At 44.5% G+C, this 24358-nt stretch overlaps 1 protein-coding gene across 2 annotated transcripts in view; it reads left to right on the plus strand.

Moving 5' to 3' along the window:
- Window positions 1-17319: 17319 nt before the first annotated feature.
- FPGS (folylpolyglutamate synthase) overlaps window positions 17320-24358 on the plus strand; it is a 42922-nt gene continuing 35883 nt past the window's right edge. The window contains exon 1 of one of the 2 annotated variants that reach the window (XM_061603972.1): window positions 17320-17422. In XM_061603972.1, the coding sequence (XP_061459956.1) occupies window positions 17336-17422 (87 nt within the window). In that variant the 5' untranslated portion in view covers window positions 17320-17335. Of the gene's footprint in view, window positions 17423-19321; window positions 19613-24358 lie in introns of those variants that run through there. The other variant, XM_061603970.1, reaches the window with a different exon arrangement.

Below are 24358 nucleotides of genomic sequence, written 5' to 3' on the forward strand. Positions count from 1 at the left end.
TAGTTGTTGTTGTTGCTTTTTAAAAAATGTTAAGATTTTGTTGTCTCAAAGTTCAGTAAATGTTATTGTTCTGTTTTTTAACTTGTATTCTGTATTTCTGTGCATTCTTTGTGAGTTGCCTTGGTGGCCCATTTGGCAAAAAGGCGGCATAGAATTAAACCATAACATAGCATCGTTTGGTTTCTGTTTTTCAGGAAGTTAGAGGGTCTCCATACAAGAAATGGCATAGTGTAGTGGCTGTTTGATGAATGGCAAGGCCCTGAGTTCAAAGGTCACCTTTGCTTTGGATTCACTAGCCCCAGGGAAGCCACTTTTTCTACCTCAGTCCCCCATCCACAGCATGAACTATTGGAAAGATTACAAAAAGATGGGGTTGACTGAGGAAGTTTAAGGTATTATTGTATTGTTATTTTTCTGTTGCCACAATAGCCTTGTGGCAGAGATGTAACTCACTATGATCAGAAAATAGGGATGGGAGAGAATTTTGGTTCAGTTCATGTCAGAATGCAAACCTGTCTAATCTGCATATCCTGAAACAATAAACAAAGCAGCACACAGCTGTCCTTTGAATTTTGTACTTCTCCAAATTGTGTTGCTTCAGTTCTTCAGCCAAAGAAAGTATACACAAATGCACAAATTTGGTGTGCATAAATCAGTTCATCAGTGTCTGGGGATTTTATGCACATCTGGAGGCAGTTGGGACATATCCAGGAACTATGACAGCAGGGTACCATCAGGGTCCATGTATTTCCTCACCAGGTTACTGGGGAAGAAGTAGTTGAAGGTGGTCAGCCATGGTTGTCCACCCCTGAACAAAGGAATCAAGAAGAATTAATGATCAGAGAATTCTGAAATGAATAATATTTTTTGATTAGCTAAGGCAGGGCCAGGCAATGTGGTGTCCTTCAACTTTTGTTGGACTCCAACTACCATCAACCCTAGCCACCATGGACAGTGGCCTTGCATAAAAGGAGTTGGAGTCCACCAAGTTCTGGAGGAGAGCCTGCTGTCTACCCTTGGGGTAGGGCAAGGTGCAACTACATCTTATAGTCTCAGAGTGTGGTTGTATCTGCACACCCCTTAGGACTCCAACAGCAGGGACTGGAGGTAGTGGGAGAGAACTGATGTTCAGCAAGCATGGGTTTGAAAGGGCTAGAGGCTCACCACTTTATTTTTTTCAGTTCTGCATTGGTGGCTGTTGTGTGTCCTTTGTTTCTGGTGAACCCGGATAAGGATGTCTGGCTCAGTTCAGGTGTAATAAGGCATGAAACGGGTCTGTGTGAGTGAGCTCCACCCTCAGATGCTTCCACCTTCCCAAATTCCTCTCAGGTGGATGATCTAGGAAGCTCTTCCCTATTCTGTATTGAACTGTTAAGGCCTGTGGTCCCCCAAGGGTAAGATGGCACCTCTAAGGAAGGAGGGCCACATAGTACAATGGAAGAGGCAGGATTCCCCCCCCCCCCGGCATCTTTTATTCAGACTGCTCATCCTTCTAGGCAATTTTAATTCATTTAGGGATTTGTTCTGCTCTGACCTTAGCCAGGACATTTTGGTGCCTGTCACAGAAATTCCAAATGGCAACACTTGTTGCCCCATTAATCAGCATGGATCCCATGTAAATGGAAGGGTTTATGGGTGGCCCGGGTTGGTTTTATTTAGAAATAAAACATAGCTGTGTTTCTCAAAGAGTGGGTTGGGAGGGACCCACTGGTGGATCATGGGCCTTTCTCTGGTGGGCTGCAGTGCCACAGCCTGTCTGTCACCTCCTTCCTGCACTGAGCAGGGGTTTGGACTTGATGGCCTTATAGGTCCCTTCCAACTCTACTATTCTATGATTCCTTGTCCACCCTGCCCCCTGCTGAAGGGGGGAGGGAATAAAATACAAGCTGAGTGTGAAAGGAGAATGAGAGAAGAAATTAAAGGAGATGCATCCCAGAGTATTGAAGGAACTTGCTGATGTACTCTCGGAACCTCTTGCCATCATCTTTGAGAAATCCTGGAGAACGGGAGACGTGCTGGAGGATTGGAGACAGGCAAACGTCGTCCCACTCTTTAAAAAGGGTAAAAAAGGGTAAAAAAGAAGATCTGGGGAATTACAGGCCGGTCAGTCTGACTTCAATACCGGGAAAGATATTAGAACGGATAATAAAAGAGTCCATTGGCAACTATCGAGATGACAATGCTGTGATTAGTAGGTGCCAGCATGGGTTTGTCAAGAAAAAATCCTGTCAAACTAATCTCATCTCTTTTTTTGATCGGGTCACTAGCTTAGTAGATGGTGGAAATGCTGTAGATGTCATCTATCTAGATTTCAGCAAAGCGTTTGACAAATTCCCCCACGACCTTTTGATTAGCAAACTGGTCAAATGCGGACTAGATGGAAATACTGTCAGGTGGATTCACAACTGGTTGGAAAACCGTACTCAAAGTGTGGTCATTGGTGGCTCTGCTTCGGACTGGAAGGAGGTTTCGAGTGGAGTGCCACAGGGCTCTGTTCTGGGGCCGATACTCTTCAACATTTTTATCAATGACTTAGATGACGGGGTGGAGGGAAGCCTTATGAAGTTTGCGGATGATACGAAACTGGGAGGGATAGCTAACACAATGGAAGACAGGAATAAAATCCAAAGAGACCTGGATAGACTAGGAAATTGGGCTGAAATTAATAAAATGAAATTCAACAAAGACAAATGCAAGATTCTGCATTTAGGCCACAAAAACAAAATGCACGGGTACAGGATGGGAAATACCCGGCTTAGCAGTAGTGCGTGTGAGAAGGACCTTGGAATTGTAGTGGATCGCAAGTTGAACATGACCCAGCAGTGTGATGCTGCGGCAAAAAAGGCAAACACAGTTTGGGGCTGCATAAACAGAGCTATAGTTTCCAGGTCGAGGGAAGTAATAGTCCCACTATATTCTGCATTGGTCAGGCCTCATCTGGAATACTGCGTTCAGTCCTGGGCGCCTCATTTTAAGAAAGATATAGACAAGTTAGAGCGGGTTCAGGATGATAGCCGGTACGGAGAACAAGTCTTATGAGGAAAGGTTGAAGGAACTTGGCATGTTCAGTCTGGTGAAGAGAAGGCTGAGGGGTGACATGATTGCACTCTTTAAGTACCTGAAGGGCTGTCACATGGAGGAGGGTACAGATTTGTTCTCTGCTGCCCCAGAGGGTAGGACTAGGTCTACTGGTTTTAAGTTGCAGGAGCATAGATTCATATTGGACATTAGAAGGAACTTCTTGACAGTAAGGGCAGTTCGGCAATGGAACCGACTGCCTAGGGAGGTGGTGGGATCCCCTTCACTGGATGTCTTCAAGCAGAGGCTGGACAGCTATCTACGGGAGATGCTCTAGCTGTGGATTTCCTGCTGTGAGCAGGGGGTTGGACTCAATGGCCTACAAGACCCCTTCCAACTCTATGATTCTATGAATACTTGGAGAGGCATGTGGGGTGGGAAGGGGAAACTTATAAGAAAAAGCCTGCTCCACTTGGAGCCTCTGAATCAGCAGATCTCCCTTAAATGGGGAGAGTGAGTCACAAGAGCTCCAGGGGAAATGCCTGTAGTTAACTTGAGGAAGTCTGAGCTATAGAACTCCTTGCCGCAAAGAAAATGTTATGGCAAAGAATTTAGCTATTTAGAAAGGTGGATTAGACATCAGTAATTATCAGCGGATCATGCCAAACTCTGCCTTCATCTGCCATCATTTTGAGACTGACTCTGTCCCTTCACCCTCAGCCATCCCATGTGGGCCCTGGGGGTAGAAAATCCGGCCACTTCTGCTTGAAGAAATCTTTTGATACATTTTCCCTAACTCATCCAGCAGGGCCCATGCAGAGCTGTCCAGGGTCCTGATTTGCCTTGTCTTGCCAGAGGCCTGGACTGACAACGCTCTTGTGTTCATTGCCACTTCCCCAGCCCCCACCAAGCCAAGTCCTGTGTCTTTTGCATTGGCCCCCAAGTAGATTGCGCCTTCCCTCTTTTAAAACTCCCCACTTTTTCTTTGCTTACAGCTTGGGTGGGCATTTTGCAAAAACACAGTGCCAGTGAGAGCCCAGCCACAAAATAAAGCACTTAATCCACAGGTTAAGACACTAGTGGCCTAGAAGGCCGTGGTTCTCAGAGATCCCCTAGTTGGCAGAGTCAGGCCCCTTCCCACAGGTTCTCCACCCTTGATCTGAAGCTTGGGGCAGTCTTCCCCAACCTGGTACCCTCCAGATGTCTTGGAATACAACTCCCATCACCCACCCTATCCTTGCACCTGTAATTGGTTTCAACTGTTCTTAATATTGTTTTTTTAAGTTTGTATAACCCACCCTGGGACCTTATGATGAAGGGCAGACAAGAAACTGAAATAATAATAGTATTAGGAGTTGCATCTGCAGGGACCAGGTTGCACAAGGCTGACCAAGAGAACGGACATTTCCTATCCTTGTTCCTCACCCAAGCCCCAGAGCTTCCAATAGTCACCATCAGCTTTAAGAATAATCTTAGGTTTATGATGTGTGCTTATCAGCCACCTTGGAGGCCTGTTGTCAGGCAGAAAGGTGGGATTTAGATATTCAGATGTGCCCATGTACTGCCTGCTCATAGGGATGCATCTGCTGACCGGCCACAGCTCCTTGGGGTTTGGAGATGCTTGGACTGAACCTGCAGGACCGTATGCATGCAACGCGTCAGCTCTGCCATTGAGCTGCAAGAAGATTTGCTGTTGCTATTTCTGATGTTTCTGTTTTAGATGCTGTTGTTTTGTGTGTGTTTGCTTAATAAGATTATTAATAACCCCTTATCTATGCAGGGAAAAGGTCCTAGATTCACTCCCTGGCATCTCCAGATAGGACTGGGAGTGTCCTGCTTGAAACCCTGGGGACCCACAGCCAGTCAGCTCAAGTGTTGTGTTTGGCTTCAGTGATGCTGGGAAAATGTTAATTCAAAAGAAGCAAAACAATATGGATCCATATTTCTACTTTACCCCTTTCCTCCAAATGCAGATTTTATTGAAAAGCCACTTAAAATCTCCGTGAAGCCTGACACAAGGTGTCACACTCCTCAGATCAGGAAAATCAAAATTCCTCTCCCTAATTCAGCCTTCCCCAGCAGCCCAATTTGTGTGGGGATTCGAACCCTGGTCTCCTAAGTCATAGTCCAACGCTGTAACTGCTACACCACACTGGGGGAAGCTGTCCTAATTCATGCTCACTGGCACTCTCCCCACTGCTATGAAAGATGCTGAAAATAGTAATTTGGAGTGGACAGCTGTCAACATTGTTCTCATATTAAAGTTGCAATTTTTTTTGGATTTTTCAAACTCACAGATGTTGTGTGCTGCATATTATTCTAACCTGGAGAATACATGGATGATTGTATCAAAGGCTTTGTTTTTGTTTTGTAATTGCATTTTGCTGTGTTTGACAGTCTTTGCAGGCCACTTTGCAAAGGCAGTGTGCTCTGAAACGCAAGTTAAAATGTTTATAAAATAAATAAAATGTATAAAAAAGATGAGGTTTCTTTGGTGACTTTGAGAAGGGCTAGCCTTACCAGTTGCTACCTGAGCAGTGGGGATGCAGCATGCTCCATGCACCCTCCAATTTTAACTTTTCTTTCTATTAGTTACAGAGAGAGTTGTCAGCTGAATCTGCTTGCAGGTGATACTATGGAAGCAAAGGATTATGGGTACCTAAATCCTTGGTTCTGTTTGTGAATGTATATAGCAGGTCAGATTGTTTGGGGATGTAGGAAGGGAGCAATAAAAACCGCCAAGCTTGGGAAAATAAGCAAACAAACAATTAACTGAGTTAACATGTCCCTGCTATTTCCTCTGCCAGAAGACACCGACTCCCTAACATGGTTGCCATAGTAATTACTGATAAGAGACTGATTATCAAAGCAATCCCTTTGTTCTTGCTTTAGCTATACCCTTGTACCAAATGTATGAATGTTAAGTTTCTCTTTGTCCAGTTCTGTTAAGTCTATAAAAAACTATACCAGGCCCTGAGAGTCTGGTGCAGATTGCTAGGTTTCTGCTCATTGTCTCCAGCACTGTATTCTGAATAAACTTGAGATCTGTTTTTATACAAAGTTGCCTCCGAGTGGGTTCCTCCACAATACTAAGGTGATGCTGAGGGACTGCAGACCATGAGAAGGACTGTGGAAACTGCCAGAGGGAAATAAAAGCTGTTCAGTTCTGTACTAGTAGGTTAACCAAAGGGGAGAAACCAGAGTCTGTGTCAAAGCCCCTCCTTACACCAGTGGAAAATTGCAGCCCTGGCTTCAGATATTTTATCAAGAATTTCCACATTTTTGTTACATATATTTGTAGCCTTGAGATCTAGAAACTTGGCATCTTTTTAGTCATGCATGTACTGTGTACTCCCAAATGGAGCACTGAGAGCTGCTGTGTGCCAAACAAGTTATCCTTTTGCACTGCATCAGCTGGTTTTGCCTCAAATCTCTAATCTTGCCTGTCTCATCTGGGACACATTCATTTCCTTCTTTAGAGAAAGGAGGGATGAACCGAAAGAAGAGAGATGTAAATCCGGACAAAATGTCTGCAAAATGCTGCACTCTTGACAATCGCTTCCTCCTGCAGATTAATGTCAAGGAAGCAGTGAACTCCTTTGACGTTGGACATAAAAAACAGAGTTCGCTATAAAGAACCTGAAGAATCCTAGAGGACAGTCTCCTGCAACAGAAGTTTCCCAAATGCAGAAGGAAAATAGACATGCTATTTATCTTATTTATTGATTTTTAAAATGTATACATCACCATTCAACCAAAAATGGATCTCACAAGGGTGTACAAAAATGTAAAATTATAAATACATGATAGAACTTAATCAACAATCAATTAAGAGGAATAAAACCAATTCAGCCCCCTGAAAAATACCATAACCTAAAATGGAAATGGACTGCCTTCAAGTTGATCCCGACTTATGGTGACCCTATGAATACAGTTTTCATGGTAAGTGGTATTCAGAGGTGGTTTGCCATTGCCTTTCTCTGAGGCTGAGAGGCAGTGACTGGCCCAAGGTCACCCAGTGAGCTTCATGGCTGTGTGGGTATTGGAACTCTGGTCTCCCAGGTCGTAGTCCAGCACCTTAACCACTACACCACACTGGCTCTCATTAACCTAAAATACCTGAAGAAATAAAAAAGAGAGTGTTGGACTGGGAGACCAGGGTTCATATCCCGACTCAGCAGTGACACGCACTGGGTGATCTTGGGCCAGGCTAACCCTAACCTACTTCACAGGGTTGTTGAGAGGATAAAATGGGGAGGGGGAGACCCATATACACCACTGTGAGCTCCTTGAAGGAAAGGTGGGATAAATCCATGGAGAGTAAGGCTATCCATGGCTACTAGCCAAGAGAGCTGTGTCCTAGTTCCAGTATCAGAGGTGGTATGTCTCTGAATATCAGTTGCTGGGAGTCACAAGTGGAGAGAGTGCTGTTGTGCTCCGGTCCCATTTATGGGCTTCCCACTGAGGCATCCAACATGCTGGACTAGGTGGGCTTTGGGCCTGATCCAGCAAGGCTCTTCTTACGCCCATCATGCATGAAGACTTAACCTAGAAAACACCACGCATGAGTATATACATCATAAGCCATACCTAACTTGTTCCAATGCATAACAATCCTTGACCTGTGGTCACACTGGCTGGGTCTGGTGGAGGCTAGAGCCTGACAATGTATGATGGTCCACAGCTTGCCCAGCCCTGCTTCACAGCTTGCCTGTTGGCTGTCATAGCAGGCACCAACCAGGCCTCTCAAGGGAGGGAGTTCCATGCTCAAGGTGCCAACCATGCAGAAGTCTAAACCACCTGCGCTTCTGAAAAGAGGCACCAATCTAACACATATGATATAAGCAGACCAACTTCTTGCTAAGGGAGAAAAGTTCTTGGAACAACTGATTGCAAGGAGTTTTGGTGGTGGTGGTGGAAATGGCTGAGTAACCCCTCTACTGATAAAAATCCCCCTCTCCCACCATTACATATAAAATGGGGAATGAGTTTCATGAGTGCGTGCGCGCACACACACACTCTTTGTCTGTTTCTAAAATACAGCTCACAACATTGTGGGCCCCTCCAAACTAGGCTTTTTGTTATGTCGGTGTATTCTGAAACATGTCACTGGCACAATATTAGTGCACCAGTGGTGTATTTATTAGTTGTTGTGCAATGCTTCCCCAATGATACCATCTGGAGGGGCACTTCTGCACTATAGTGCAACAGAAGCAGGATTATCTCGATTGTCCCAGAGTGCAGGACACTGAATAATGGGCTCAAGTTGCAGGAAGCCAGATTTCGACTGGACATCAGGAAAAACCTCCTAACTGTTAGAGCCATACGACAATGGAACCAATGACCTAGAGAGGTAGTGGGATCTCCGACACTGGAGGCATTCAAGAGGCAGCTGGACAGCCATCTGTCGGGAAGGCTTTGATTTGGATTCCTGCATTGAGCAGCGGGTTGGACTAGATGGCCTTATAGACCCCTTCCAACTCTACTATTCTATGATTCTATGAAGTACATGAAAGGTTGTCACATAGAGGAGGGCCGGGATCTCTTCTCGTTCGTCGCAGAGTGCAGGACACAGAATAATGGGCTCAAGTTGCAGGAAGCCAGATTTCCACTGAACATCAGGAAAAATATCCTAACTGTTATAGCCATACGACAATGGAACCAATTACCTAGAGAGGTAGTGGGCTCTCCGACACTGGAGGCATTCAAGAGGCAGCTGGACAACCATCTGTCGGGAATGCTTTGATTTGGATTCCTGCGTTGATAAGGGGGTTCGACTTGATGTCCTTACAGACCCCTTCCAACTCTACTATTCTATGATTCTATGATTTTTTTAAATAACACCCGGAATATTTTGGTATGAAAAGTTACAGGATTTCAGCAGGAAACTGTGGGACATGCACTGATTGGAAACAAAGCAGTATATCTTCCTTGAAACTGTTGCAGGTGCAACCAGTATGAAAAGCAGGATCCAGTGTAAGCACCCCCATACCATCATGAGCACAAATCATCATGAATGCACGATATAAGAGATGCCTGGAGGGGCTCCTCAACACACAGCGATGGTTCATCAGGGGAGCATCTCCGCAGAAATGGCACGTTGCAAAGGGCAGGGCACAGACTGGTCCTTAGGGGTACAACGGCAGAGTTCAGCATCAAGTCATCACTGGCCAAGCCTGTTCACTAAAATCACCATCAAAATAAAAATCCTCTCGGGCTAATCCTTTGTCTTCCGAAAAAGGGGCCAAATGGCTATTTGGGCAGTTAGGGACAGGAAGAGATAAAAAAAGTAGCAGTTGCATTGGAGCAAGCAAGCAAGGACACTGTAGGGACTTGAACCCCATCCTGGAGAGCAGGAGTGCCAACCACCAGCGTCTTTTGCTTTCGTGCCAATGCAACAAGGTGAAAAACAAAACCTGAGAAAACAGAATGTTTTCTCGGAAAAGAAAAACCCTTAGGAGTTAGAAAGAAATATGCTCCATAAAGCTTCCACGTCAGACTGCTCACTCACTGTGACCTGAAAGAGTCTTGGCACAAAGAGGTGGGACACAGCTGAAATTTTCTCCATAGCCAAGCTTGCCTAGATGCTCTTCAGTCAGAATGCACGCAAGGAAAAGCCTGATGAGTTAGGAAGAAATCTGCTCCATAAAGCTTCCACTTCCGACTGGTCACTCACTGCGACCTGAAACTTTCTTAGAACAAAGAGTCTTACCTCAAAGAGTTGCAGAAGGAACACAAGTGAAATGTACTCCTTAGCCAAGCAGGGAATATTCACCTAGATGCCCTCCAGTCAGAATGCATATCACTGGGGACTGTAACTAAATTTATGATATGGCATTTAGACTAGTTAGGAAATTGTTTGCTATCTTGGACACTTTCAAGAGTTTTGATAGTTACCTTGCTTCAGTTGTGATGTGAGCTCTCTCAGTGGAAGATATGCATCTCTTTAACCTGGACGTTGACAATTAAGATATTTTCTTTTGTGGGGCCCACCTCTTCTGCAGAATTTATACTGCTGGTACATAGAGTTGTACTTGTTTTTATAATGGTAACTGTTTTATCTGTTATTATAATTCTATATTATATTGCTGTAACCTGCCTTGGGACCTTATGGAGAAGTGGGGAGGGAGACATCTTCTAAATAAATAAAATGTTAAGTTACATTCTTCAGTTGTGATGTTAGCTTCCAAGTGAAAAGCTACATGCAAGTCTGATAGTTATCTTGCTTCAGTAGAGACATTAGCCTTGAAGCAAGACACAACAGGCTAGTTTTGAGAATTACCTTGCTTCACTTGTTACGATATTAGCTTTGAAGGGAAGAAGTTACAGGCAGAAAAAACTTCCTTCTAGATTGGATTTGGAAACTGGTATTTTAAACGTATTACCCTGAGGGCACCAGGTTGGCAAAGGCTGTTCTGGAGTATAAGGCTCAATTTTAAAACCAATAGACCTCAAGTATAACAGTCCATCTTGCCCCAATCCTAAAATGGCTCGATCCAACACTTTGTGTTGCCTGACTTACATGCTGATTACCTGTTCTTGGAAGATGCTTACCAAAAATCAACTCAAAACAAAAAATGGTTGTAGCATGCTGGCTGGGGCTGATGGAAGTTGTAGTCCAAAACATCTGGAGGGCACCACATTGACAAAGGCTGATCTGGGTACAAGGCTCAAATTTATCTGGAGATAGACCCAATAGTTCTGAAACATAACAGGTCTCAAATAGGGATGGGCAAATCTTATCAATTTCAATTTCTCTCTGTTTCCTATTTTTCCAGTAAAAAAACTAGTTCCCAGGATTCTTTTGGGGAAGCCATGACAGTAGTATAATACTACTTTAAATGTATAATGCAGATGGGGCCTCCTTTCCTCATCCTTCAGTTCTTCACATCTCTGTATCAGTTTGTGAATTTGCTTTTAAAAAGGCCTCATGAAAATTCAGCTGTAGTTTTGCCTAATAAAAACATTCTTGTATGAAGTTTTGCCTAATATACACAATTTGGAAAGCAATTCCTCCAAATATAATGCATTTAGTAGATTATTTTCCCTAACACATGCATTAGTTGGCTGAAGAATTGTATCACTAAATTCAGAGACCTGCAAAAGTTAAAGGATAGCTATGTAACACTTTGCATATTTTTGGGAGAGAATATGAATTACATAGGTTTGCCTTCAAATGTGAACTAAATCAAATTTCTCCCCCGTTCCTAGTTTCATCCCATCTTGCCTAACCCTAAAATGGCTCTAGGATGGCCCAAGATGTGATACCATCTTGACTGCACTTTTAGCATGAAGCTGAGTCAGCCATTCTAACCTACAGGGGCAGAACTGAGAGGGAGATTTAAATCCTCAATTCTGGGATGGAAGGTCCATTTGTAGGAGAACACCTTCCAAGACTCCAGACACATCCAAGTGCAGCACTCCATGTGGGATTAGGGATAGCAGGGGAGAAATTTGATTTCGTTTGCATTTTAACAGAGATCTCCCTGATTTGCACTTTGAAACCCATGAACTGAAACGTGGTTGTCCTTCTCCAAATACTGTGATGCAATTCTCCAACCAGACAATGTGTCTAAAAATTCATGTATTAGGTGAAAGTGTGCATAACAATGCATCTATTTGTGAAAATAGAATATAAAAATGCATTAGATTGGGAAAAATACTTGCAAAATGTGTATATGAGTCAAAGCTGCATACAAAATGTGTTCATTAGGAGAAATTGGCAGGACAACGCTGACAAATTTTTATGAGGATTTTTAAAAATATCACCAATTGCTGCAGAAATGTGGAGAACTGAATTTGACGGAAAAAATAAGAAACTGAGGGAATCTGAAAGGGACAAATTCAGGCATCCCTATGTGACAGTTTGTGGTTACGTCGGGGGGGATTATCTGGCTTCCTGCTTGGTGTGGGAAAGAGAGGAAAGATGGTTGACCTTTTCTTTTGTCTGTTTGACGTGTGAATTCTATGTGCCTGGCTGTTCCTTCTTCTGGTCTGTGAAAAGCAATCTAGAGACATGCAAGTTTCTCTCCAACCCCGTCCCTCTAAGAAAGGGCCTCTGAAGAGAGTTGTTCTTACCATCAGGACTTCTGGGGCTCTCCAGGAAAAGCTACTGGCTTTATTGGGGTTGTGAGCGCTCTTGGACAGAACTGTGAAGAGACCCGAAAAGAGGAGAGAAATGCCACCAAAAGCATTGTACTGAAAAACGGTCACTGACTGGTGGAATGTAAAGTTCACTTGCCCATTAAGTTTGTCTAAGGGTTGCAAGGCTTTGTTTCTTGTGTCAACTGTTGAGTGGGGATTTGAATCCTGGTCTCACAGGTCCTGGTCCAACACTCTAACCACTGCACCCGGCTGACTCTCAGGAACACACAGGATCCTGGGTTTGCCATGTCCCTGAGCAATGCCTCCCCAACTCTTCCTCCTTCATAGGTACTAAGGACAGATCACCTCTTTCTGATTGCTGCCATCTGCAGATTCATCCTCAGAATGCCTCCTTTGCTTTTTCCACATTTTGCTTGGGTGGGTGTGTTTCTTTCTCAAACACTGGGACATTTGGAATTTTCTGGATCTACACACCACACACCTGAAAGGACAAAAATGCAATTAAAACTTTGATGCTCACCCTCCAGAGGAGATTCCTCCTCCCCCCCGCAATGACCAATTAGGTATCCCATTCTAACCTTTTGTTGGTGCTTTTGCTGCGACTATCTTTGGCACTCTATGTCCATTCATTCATTCATTGGTGATCACTCGTGGCCGAGTAAGATTGTCTTCCAAGATAAGGTCTTTGCTTGGAAGACGCCTGTGATTGAATTTGTTTTATGTGGGGAGATGGGTGCACAACAATCAACACACAATCTTGACAGAAAAAGGCTTTGATCCAATGGCATGGATACTCCGACGATTGGAAGACTTTTATCTGCTGCAGCCTTCATCCGCCTTCACAGCCGTTGTAACGTACACATTGTTATCCTCCACCTGTTCTGCTGTTGAGGACCTTCTTGGATCGTTCTTTGTCTGGTTCCTCTCCCTTGACCTTACCGCCATGGGTGACCCTGCTGGGAGTACATGGCTCCCGACGGCATCGCTCACAGGGCTCATTGGAACATGCAAGCCCACTCACCACTACAAGGTGATGATCCAGCGAGGGGATGTCCACCAGGATCTTGACTGGCCCATTCTGGGGATGCTGGATGCCAATCTCGGGGCCAGACCAAAACAGAAACAAAACACAGAATCATTTCCAGACTAGGAAGGTGGCCCACACTTATGATTTTGCAGACCTTCCCAGCAGGAGTAAATATGCTTGTTAAAGAGCGACCCAGGGCACCGCTATCTCCTCCTCCCACGCACACAACCACCTCAGTTAAGAAACACCCTTTGGCAACCTGGTGCTCTCCAGATGTTGCTGGGCTCCGACTCCCATCAGTCCCAGCCAGCACAGCCAAATGGGCAGGGATGATGGAGGTCGTTGTCCAGCAGCGTCTGTTAGTCAACAGGCTGGCAAAGGGTGTATTATTAAGAAGACTGCAGAGGGCCTTCAGGCCTTCAGTTACATTGCCAACCACATAAAAGTTCTTCTCTCACTTCCCTCAAAATGGATTTTCAATCCAGAAGCTTCAGTCTAGAAGCCATGATCCTTCCCATATTTTCTTGCTCAGGAGTTATCTTGCTTTTCATGCCTTCATTTGTCTGCTGGCTTCACCACTTTGCACTTGCTCCTCGCAATGCCTCTTCCTGGCTGCAGAACAAGATGCCAAACGACCCCACTTTTCAGCCAGCTGCTCATGAGCCTTGTTACTCTAGATCAGCCTTTCCCAACTAGTGGGCCACCAGATGTTGTTGGACCACAGTTCCCATCTTTCCTGACAATTGGCAATGCTGGCTGAGGCTGATGGGAGTTGTGGTCCAACAACACCTGGTGGCCCACTAGTTGGGAAAGGCTGCTCTAGATCAAGGGTGAGGAACCTTTTCTGGCTGGCGGGCCACATCTTGATCACCCCCGTGGCTTCCCAACAATGGCATTGTGGCCAAACGAGGAGGCCTGGCAGGCCAAATTCTTGCCAACTACATTAGAAAATTATATAAAGGTTTTAAGGAAGTTCTGCCCACTGCTTCCTAAAAAAAAAAGAGTGGAAGAATTTACATGGGTACAGTTTTTTTCAATAGGGCCACCTGAGCTAACCCGAGATTAGAAGAAACTATTCCCCACTCTTTCTTCCTCGTCTTTGCTATCTTTTTCATATGCACAGCGCTTAAATATCTTTGCTTCTCTCTCCCCTCCATACTTTTATTTTTTTCCTGGATCCTCTAGGAAGTTGCCACCCAGCCTTTTCTAGGTCTTTCCTGCATTGAAATCTTCCCAGTCTTGAGTTTCCTAAATTCAGCAACAATAATTCTATGCTTTTCCTTTTAGGAAATGGCTTCTCTAATTGCCTTTTATTTATTTATTAAATTTATATCCCGCCCTTCCACTGCGAACCCTGGGCAGCAAAAGAATAGGTTTTCCCATTCTTTATTTGTTACGCTATTGTAGCCGATTTCATAGCCACCAAACCTTTCACGTGCTAAAACTAGTTAGCTTGAAATGTAAACAAAGCTTGAATTTCTCCTCATATTCCTAAATATATCTTCATTTTAATCTTGACTTTCCAGTTATCCCATTATGTGTTTGTTTTTCTGTATTCTCTTTTAAAAAAACATTAACTTGGTGTTTTTTAAGTTTAAAATTTGCTTCGCTACATTCTTGGTTGGGGACTTTTTCAAATGTCCAAAATCTGTCAACAATTTACTGTCCTTGTTTTATTAAGATGAATTCTTCTTTAGTTTTTCGCAGAGCAAGGAAAAGTTACTTTTTTGAACTATAACTCCCATCAGCCCCAGCCAGCATGGCCACTGGATTGGGCTAACGGGAGCTGTAGTTCAAAAAAGTAACTTTTCCAAGCTCTGGTTTCTTTTCGTTACCATTTTAAAATATATTGCCTCTTCTAATCCTGTTTACAAACAGATACCTAAGTAAACAATTAAAAATAAGAATGCAATAAAACACATTAAAGTAAATACAACAGATAAAATACACAACATTATAATCCATTTAAAATCAACAACAGCAGAGATCACATATGAGCTCTGGGTTTTATGGCGCCTTAAAAACTGATTTTATCTTTTGCAACCTCATTGTATACCACTTAGAAACTACAGTGTTAAGCAGCATATAAGTTGCTGAAACAAATAAAATTTAAAAATAACATCTTTTGTTAAAATATATAGTTGTAAATTCTAATTAATATTTCAGTAGAGTAAAATCCCCCTGGTTAATTTTTTTTCCTCCTCAAAAAAAATCACGATGGTTTTCAAAAGAACCCTTCTCTAAGTTGGTTTTAGTTTCCTTTTCAAACCCCTGCCACCTTCCCTCCCCTAAGTTAACATCTGTGCCTTTGACTCCCTGCAGCTCTCAGATGGGTGAACGCACAGAGACCAGGAGGAATAGAACCTGGGGCAACCTCACTCACTAGAATGTGCTTGCTCCTTCCACCGCCTCTGGGTCATAATAACACAAAAAAAAGTTCCTTGCAGCATTAACACAACAGATACATGTGTTCACATTCAACATATGATCTTTGGAGGGTTTTTTGGGGGAACTAGTATTTCTTTCTCAAATAAATACACCCTGGAAATAATTAAGAACATTTCACCGTGTGCCTGTGGTCATCTTAGACACACACGCATGATCCAAATTTCACCTTGACCCAAACGATTCACTAAATGCCATGCAATCCTATGCATGTCTACTCAGAAATTAGTTCTAGCATATTCCATACAGTGTGTTTAGCAACCAGATTGGGTCAGTGGGTACATTTGGAAAGTAGAGAAAGTGCCATGGGCGCCAGTCACAAAATGGCTGCCATGGGGGTGTGGCATAACATAAAATAGCTGCCACATTCAAAAGAGTGGAAAAAGAGACAGGGCATCAAAATGGTGCGGACATTCCCCCCCCCATTAATGGGGGGAAGGGCACCTACCTCAGCCCCCATTATATTCACTCATTTCTTTTTCCCTAACAACCAAGATGCATCTTTTCTCTGGTGAGTTTGTCTGAGATCAGGGACTCCTAGAAGTTATTTTGGGTTTAATAGGGCTTGCTTACTCCCAGGTAAGTGATTACAGGATTACAGCCTAGGCTTTGGTTTGGCATTTGGGGAAAGCATGGTTCTTGTGCTGTTAACAGCAGTGTGGCAGGCAGAAATTCAACAGGACAAGCATTTTCTACACAGTTATGGGGTAAGCTTCACCTGTTCATATTCTGTATGCCAGACATTTTATTATGTGTGTGGCTACTGATTTACGTTTGGGCCCTCCACTTTACCTGCAAAATAGGACACAAATTTGCATATGACACAAAACATATGCAAATTGTGTGCAGTGTACTGGGCCCAGAAAATCCTTTTGGCACCCTAGTGAATACAGTTAATGCAACATCTAAGAACCAACAGAAGCCAAACTGGGATAGTATTACCCTACTGGCTGAAATGTGTGTTTTTCCTCCTTTTTTTGCAATAATGGGACTACAGTTTTGACGGCAGGCAGGGCACCTGCTTTGCATGCAAAAGGTCCCAGGTTCTATTCTTGGCACCTCCAGGTAGGGCTGGGAATATCTCCTGCCTGAAAGCCTGGAAAGCCACTGCCAGTCAGTGTAAATAATACTGAGCTAGAAGGCTAACAGTATAAGGCAGATTTCTGTTTTCTTATTGAAAGTCCTTTGCTTAGAACCATGAGGACTGGAATCTTAATTTTTTGTTAAGGCAGAGCATGGAAAAGTTACTTTTTTAAATTATAACTCCCATCAGCCCCAGCCAGCATGGCCGCTGGATTGGGCTGATGGGAGTTGTAGTTCAAAAAAAGTAACTTTTCCAAGCTCTGTTTTAAGGGAAGGGTTGTAGTAGCTTAATGGTAAAGCACCTGTTTTGCATGCTGAAGATCTCAGGTACAATCCAGGCAGGCCCTTGTCTGATTTGCAGCAGTTCTTTGGATTTTCAGTATAGGCAATACCAAGCTAGATGGACCAGCGGTCTGGGTCAGTACGGCAGCTTCCTCTGTTCCAAGGCTGACTTCCTTCATTTGTAGGATTCCCTTCTGGATGGCTAAATGTAACTTTTGAAAAGCACAACTACTGTTGTAGAACATGGCCGAAATGTCTCTGTGTCATAGGCTAACTAAACAAAGCCAGGGGGGAGAGTCTGCAGAATGCAGCCTTCAGTAACCTCTATCCAGTTGTTGTTTAACTAGCTTTGGGAGCCGCTACGCAGCATCGTGCATGTTTTGCCACAAGCCGGAAGGGATGACCAGACCTTCCTTCTGGAGTTTCATAATGGAAAGAAGAAAGTTCAAAGGAACATACAAGGTAAATTTGCATTCATCCTGGGTAGCAGTCTGAAATCTGCCCCTAGTGATTCAAAAGCAAAGTGTGGTCACATAATCACAGGGTACGTGAGCTTTCAAGTGGAGGAAAGGAAACGGAGTGTCTGTCTGTGTTGACAGTTTTCAGAAGGAGGTTGCTGGAAATCTGAGTTGTCTGTTCCCAAACTGTTTCTAGGCTGGATTATTACAATGCTGTCTATATGGGGCAGCCTTTAAAGATTTTCCATTCAAGCAGGCATGCATAATCTGTTGGAGATGCTTTGGGGGCATAGTAAGGTATTATCTTAGGGTAGGCATTTGTGGAATATTTTGGTCCTCCCAAGCCTTATTTTTGGGCTGTGTTTAATAAGTGTGTTTGTATTCAAATTATGCAAAAATAGTGTACTACAATGCAATGCCAAACAAGTTTATTCAGAAGCTCAGAGGGGTTTATTCCCTAGTAACACCCATCTGTGTAAATATATTTGCAACTGAGGTTTCATTTAATTCATCTGATGCAGTGGGAATCTGATTCTATAGTAAATACATTTGTTAGTGTTTAATGTGCCACAGACAGGACTTTTTATTTTTATTATTGGGGGAGTATTTAAAGTTGTTGTTTTTTTATGCTGCTGTTTGGCCAACAAAGGATTGGTTAGTAAGATAGTCTCTGCTGTCAGGCTTGAAACTGGATAGATGTGTGACACACAAGGGAAAGGGAGGAGGTGGAAGGAGGATTTTATGTACACCGCCCAGAGAGCCTTCGGGCTTAGGGCGGTATATAAATTAAATTAAATATAAAAATATATAAAAATATAAAAAGCAAGCTTCTTAAAAATTGCAGTTCTGATCACTTTTTGAGATGGAACTGTTCAGGTAGCCTGATGGAACGGCTACTGTGAGATGTCAGCTGCGGTGAGGGCTAAAAGCAGATGGTCTCCCAACAGAGCCAGTGGAATAGCCCCACTTATCTTCTCTCTCTTCGTTCCGTGCCATGATGTTTTTTGTGGCACCAGTGAGGTGCTGCTGAACTCTGGCAACTTGTTCCGCTGTGTAAATAGAGTAGTTGCTGGATAAATAGGAAAGTAGCCCAATATACATGTGGACAGACACAGATGAGCAAAGGAACATTACAGGCATCTAAGGAAGTGTGCTGGAGAATGCTGTAGACAGCAATGATGGGGAACCTAGGCTGTGGCCTTCCAAATGCTGCTGGACTACAACTCCCACCATCTCCAGCTAACATGGTCAGGGATCAAGAATGATGGGAGTTGTAGTCCAGCTGCATCTGCAGGGCCACAGCCTAGGTCCCCCATCATTGCTGTAGAGGTAGAAGCAGATAAGAGTTATAGATGGTTAGATGGGGTGAGCTACCATCAACTGTCCTTTGGGGAAAATCCTGATGACTTCTTAATATGTTAAAATTGTGTGGTTTTTTAAAAAAAGCAAACTTGGGATGATTTATATCTTGAAAGTTAGAACATAAATGAATGTAATAAATACAGTTTGAATGTTGGATTAAATAAATAAAATTTCTTGCCTGTATAGCATGGATGGAGCCTGGTGCTCTCCATATGTTGTTGGACTTCAACTCCCATCAGCCCCAGCCAGTATGACCAGTCGTCAGGGAAGAGGGGGTTGTAATCCAGCAGTATCCAGTGGGTTGTGTTCAGCTGAGTCCTACTCAGAGTAGAACCACTGAAGTTAATGGGCCTAAGGTAGCCGTGTCCATCAACGTCAATGGGCCTACTCTGAGTAGGACTAGCAATGAACACCACCCAAAGGGTCTAACTAGGACTTCGTTGAATACAATCACGTCCCTCCCCCACCAGCACCCATGTTTTTTACCGGAAGTTCAGCCCTCCTAATGTCGTATCCCTACGGCTTGCCACCTATTGGGAGAGGGAAAGAAGGTTTGCCATTCCCAAAGATGGCCGGGCTGGCTACCGACGCATGCGCCCTGTGTGGAGGGTCGGCGTGTCTCCCGGCTGCAGCCGCCGCCGCGTGTTGCGTCAAGGCGGGAGCGGGGCGCGGGGAGGCGCTTGCGATGGGCTCGCGCCGGATCCGAGCTTTGCACCTGGTGCTCCTCCAGCGGCGGTTGCTGCCGCCCGAAGCGGCGCCCGCGGCTCCTGCGTCCGCTGCCCTGCGGTGGCTCAGCGCCCGGCCGGCCCGCGCACCCAGGATGGAGTACCAGGTACAGTGAGACGCTGCGGCGCCCGCGAGGTTGCATCAGCCGGGAGAAATGCACGTGGGAGAGGAAGGGAAGGAGCGGGCTCTCTCGGCTGAGCCCCCTCCTTTTCTTTTTAATGTGTGCGCGCGTGTGTGATTTGACGTTGCGATTGAATGTTAACGTGTGTTTCCTTTCTTTGCATTCCTTGCAGGCTGCCCCTGCAGTTTGCATTTTCTGTGCTTGCAAGCACAGAAATAAATTGCGCGCGTTCCCACCAACAGCGCTGAAATCTGACTTGAAACTTTTTTTTTGGTCCAATTTGTTTATTGGGCTCCTACTGGGAGGAAGGGCGGGATATAAATTTAAGAAATAATAATAATAATAATAGTCAGCGATCATTGAACAAACAGTAAAACCGGTTGCTCTGTAACCTACTAAGCGCCAAGCATTTTCGCCATGATGTCAATCCCAAATCCACGGAGTTGCATGCGTGCGCGCCATGTGTTTCGTGAAGCACGTGGCTTCCCCTAAAGAATCATGGAGGCTCTACCTTACTCCTCCCAGGGCCAAAGTTCCCACCACTCTTAACAAACTACAGTTCCCAGGTTTATGTGGGGGAGATAAACGTGCTTTAAATGTGTGTGTGGAGAAATGGAACCAGAGCCATATCCATTTTAAAACAAAAGGCAGAGGGATAGATAGATAGATATGCCACAGATCTAAACAGTATTAAAGTGTAATTTAACGAGGTGGGGGGAAAGGGAGGGAAAGAAAAGATCTTTGCCTGTTGGTGCCAAGTGAGTCCAGAACATTCTCTGAGGTATAGGCAGGGAACCTGTGCCCCTTCAAATGTTGTTAGACTCCCAGCTCCCATCATGCCTTGCCATCGACCATTCTGGCAGAGCCTGATGGAGTTGTGAGTGCATAGATTCCCCAGGCCCTGCCCTAAGGTCTCAGCAGATGCCTGCATTTCATTTGAGGTGGATATTCTGGGGATTGCACAGGGGGAACCTGCTCTTCCACTGACCTATGACCTACCCCTATAATCGAGCCTTTGCCAAGCTGGTGCCCTCCAGATGTTTTGAATGAAAACATTGAAACCAATTGCTCTGTAAACTGCTAATCAGCAAGCATTTTAGCCCTAATGTCAATAACAAATCCAAACAGTTGCATGTATGCATGCCATACCTCTGAAGCACATGGCTTCCCCTAAAGAATCATGGGGACTGTGGCTTACCCCTTCCGGGGCCAAAGCATCGGCTACCACAGTTGTACTCAGGTGGCAACAGTGCATTCAGAGGAAGCATTCTATGAGCTCAGTAATTTGGTGGTTGATTTGTTGTGCTTTCAGGCATCCTTTTGCCCTAAAATTGGCCCCACTTTTTTTTTGTAGGCACCTGTTTCAATGTTCCACGGCAGTGTGGTCCATTTTTAATCCTATAATGCTCTATGGCAATGGGGTCCATTTTTAACCCTGTAATCCAGAGGGGAGCCAACACGGTGTCCTCCAGATGTTGTCACGCTACAACTTCCATCATCGCTGACCTTTGGCCAAGCCAGTCAGGGCTGATGGGAACTGGAGTCCAACAGCATCATCGGGAGAGACAGATTTATCAGATGTCATCTGTCTGTGTGTTTCTGATTCCTTGAACCCCTTGCATTGTATGATTTGAAACGGGAGTAGCCGATATGGTGCCCTCCAGAGGATGCTGGACCATCATTCCATCAACTTTGGCCATGTGGCCTGGGGATGACAGGAGCTGGAATTCAGCAACAATGGGAGAGCACCACGTTGGTTACCTAACCCATTTGAGAGAGGAAAAAGCCTCTCCTCCTTTCCCCTCCAGAGACATGCATCAGTAGCTATGCAGCTTCCCAGTGCTTCTTGAGAACCTTAATGCCTATTGAGCATTATGAACATTATTGAGCATTATGATTCTCATCTGATTTTTCCCTTGCAGCAGTTCAAGCCTTAAAATGTTGCATGGACACATAATTTTTGTTTCTAATCCAATAATGCCTGAGCAGGAAGCAAGACACATTCACATGGAGGTTATTGCTGAAGCCTCACCAAGTTAGCAGGATATGTCCTTCCCCCTTCCCAATTTCTCCAGGGAGACATTTTGGGTTAGAACCATTTTTGGTAGTGCAGATTCGGTCGTTGGGGGGATGGAGGTGGTTGGCGTCTCTTGCATTTTATTTATGGCACATTATTACACTAACAAAGTGCTCCATATATTTTGTGGTTTGCTCATCCTGAACAACTTTGGCCCAGGATACTGTAAGGACTGCCTGAACCCTTATATCCCAGCTCAGTCACTGAGAGCATCTGAAGGAGCACTGTGAGTTGTCTGCCGTGTTATAGAGACCTGCTGTTGTTATGTGCCTTCAAGTCGATTACAACTTATGGTGACCCTATGAATCAGTGACCTCCAATAGCATCTGTCATGAACCACCCTGTTCAGATTTTGTACGTTCAGGTCTGTGGCTTCCTTTATGGAATCAATCCATCTCTTGTTTGGCTTTCTCTTTTTCTACTCCCTTCTGTTGTCTTTTCTAGTGAATCATGTCTTCTCATTATGTGTCCAAAGTATGATAACCTCAGTTTCATCATTTTAGCTTCTAGTGACAGTTCTGGTTTAATTTGTTCTAACACCTAATTATTTGTCTTTCTCGTATCCATGGTATGCGCAAAGCTCTCAGAGGAAGGCCATGGTAAACCATCTCTGAATATCTCTTACCACGAAAACCCTATGAACAGAGTATCCAGAATAGAGACCTGACTGGCCTGAATCAGAAGTTGGGCATTTAGTGCTGCCGGCCACATGCTGTGGAGCACTTGCCCGGCAGAGATTTGCTTTGGACCTTCAGGTGTCTCTTGAAGACTTTTTTGTGCTAACAGCTGTCTTTGTGGCCAGTCATTTTAATGATTCGTTTGTCTTGCTTTTAAATGTTTTTATCCTGCTGTGCGTGGCCTTGATGTTTTGCGACAGGGCAGTATATAAATACTTCTATAAACACTGCAAGAGAACTCAGTTTTCTATCTCAGCTCAGCTGCACAGGATCCTTGGCATGTGGGAGAGGAACATAGAACGGTAGAGTTGGAAGGGGCCTTTAAGGCCATCTAGTCCAACCCCCTGGCCAATGCAGGAATCCAAATTAAAGCATCTGTGACAGGTAGCTGTCCAGCTGCCTCTTGAATGCCTCCAATGTTGGAGAACCACCACCTCCCTAGGTCATTGGTTCCATTGTTGTGCCACTGTAACAGGAATTTTTTCCTGATGTTCAGTTGAAATCTGGCTTCCTGTAACATGAGCTCATTATTCCATGTCCTGCACTCTGGGATGATTGAGAAGAGATCCTGGCCCTCCTCTGAGTGACAACCTTGCAAGTACTTGGAGAGTGCAATCATGGGAAGTTAACCGGCTCAAGGCTGTTTATCCACCTAGCTGCACACTGTCCAGCATTCCTCAGCTTTGGCTCCCTAAATGTTGTTGGACTATACCCTCTTCATCCCTGACCATTGACTCTGCTGGCTAAAAATGGTGAGAGTTGTAGTCCAAAACATCTGGAGGGCACCAGATTGTTGGAGGCTGTTGCTAAATTGTTATAGGCTTTTTTGGTTGGATGTTCTATCTAATTTCATGGCTGCTCCAGTATAATCTTATTTTTTTCTGTCTACGAGACCTTAATTGCTACAGTTTCTCTGCTTGTTTTCTCCTCGTTGTCTTTTTTATCTATTATTCCCACCCACCCTGTGTATTTACAGACGTGTATTTATGACAATAAATAAAAGCGACTGGCTAGCTAAGTTTTATTCAAGAGTAGATCCATTGAAATTAATAAACATTAGTCATGTCTGTTAATTTCAGTGGGTTTGCTGTTAGGACTACAGTTGAATATCACCTAACATAATAATAAAATAAACCTTCCTGCAAATCAGTGCAAAAACATTTGTTATCTGGGAACTGGATGCTTTGGGGGAAACCATGACTGTTTAAAGTGGCTTTAAATGTATAGTGCAGATAGGACCAAAGATGCAGATGAAAAGAATGGGGCAAGGTGTGGAGAAGGGGGCTAAGTGCAGCATATTCCAAATACAGGTAACTGGCCTCTCCAACCCCTGTTGTTCCCTTCTTTGGTAGATCTTGGTGGTGGCACACAGAATCCTGAATTGGGGACCCCAAGTTCAATACCTGATCCATGCTTTGGGCCTGACATCCTTTTACCCATTTTACAGAACTGAATAATTGAACTGATGCTGCATCAAAAAGGTCACCCTGCTAGTCAGGCATTTTCTGTGGAGCCTGCAGGCTGCCATAGAGAGGAAACAGCGTAGGCTGAGAGTTCCTCCTTCCCAGAGCCAGCCTGGGAGCTAAGCCCCTCTTAGCAGCCAGACGGAGCTGGTTTCTGCTTTGCTAGAGAACTGCCCTTGGAGAAAGGAGTCAGAGCTGGGGGCGGGGAAGGAAGTTTCCCACCCTGTTGCCTCACAGGCCTGGTGGCTGAGTAAAGCCCCATCTCTGCCTAGCTGAGGGTGATGGTGTGGCCTTCTGCCTTTTCCTTGGCTGGGTCTCAAATAAAAACTAGGTTTCTGGAGCTGGTTCTCCCTCCAGACCTTATGAATCCAGGACCTTATGAATTTGGCACTGAAGTCCAATGCCATCGTAACTGGGGATGGAGGGGACTCTGGTGGATCGAGGCCACCCAATATTTCCTTCACTCTTATCTCTGCTGCCTCGGCCTTGGGTCCACCATAATACCCATGTGCCT

Source organism: Rhineura floridana, chromosome 20, assembly GCF_030035675.1.
Source record: "Rhineura floridana isolate rRhiFlo1 chromosome 20, rRhiFlo1.hap2, whole genome shotgun sequence".
Lineage (NCBI taxonomy): Eukaryota > Metazoa > Chordata > Lepidosauria > Squamata > Rhineuridae > Rhineura > Rhineura floridana.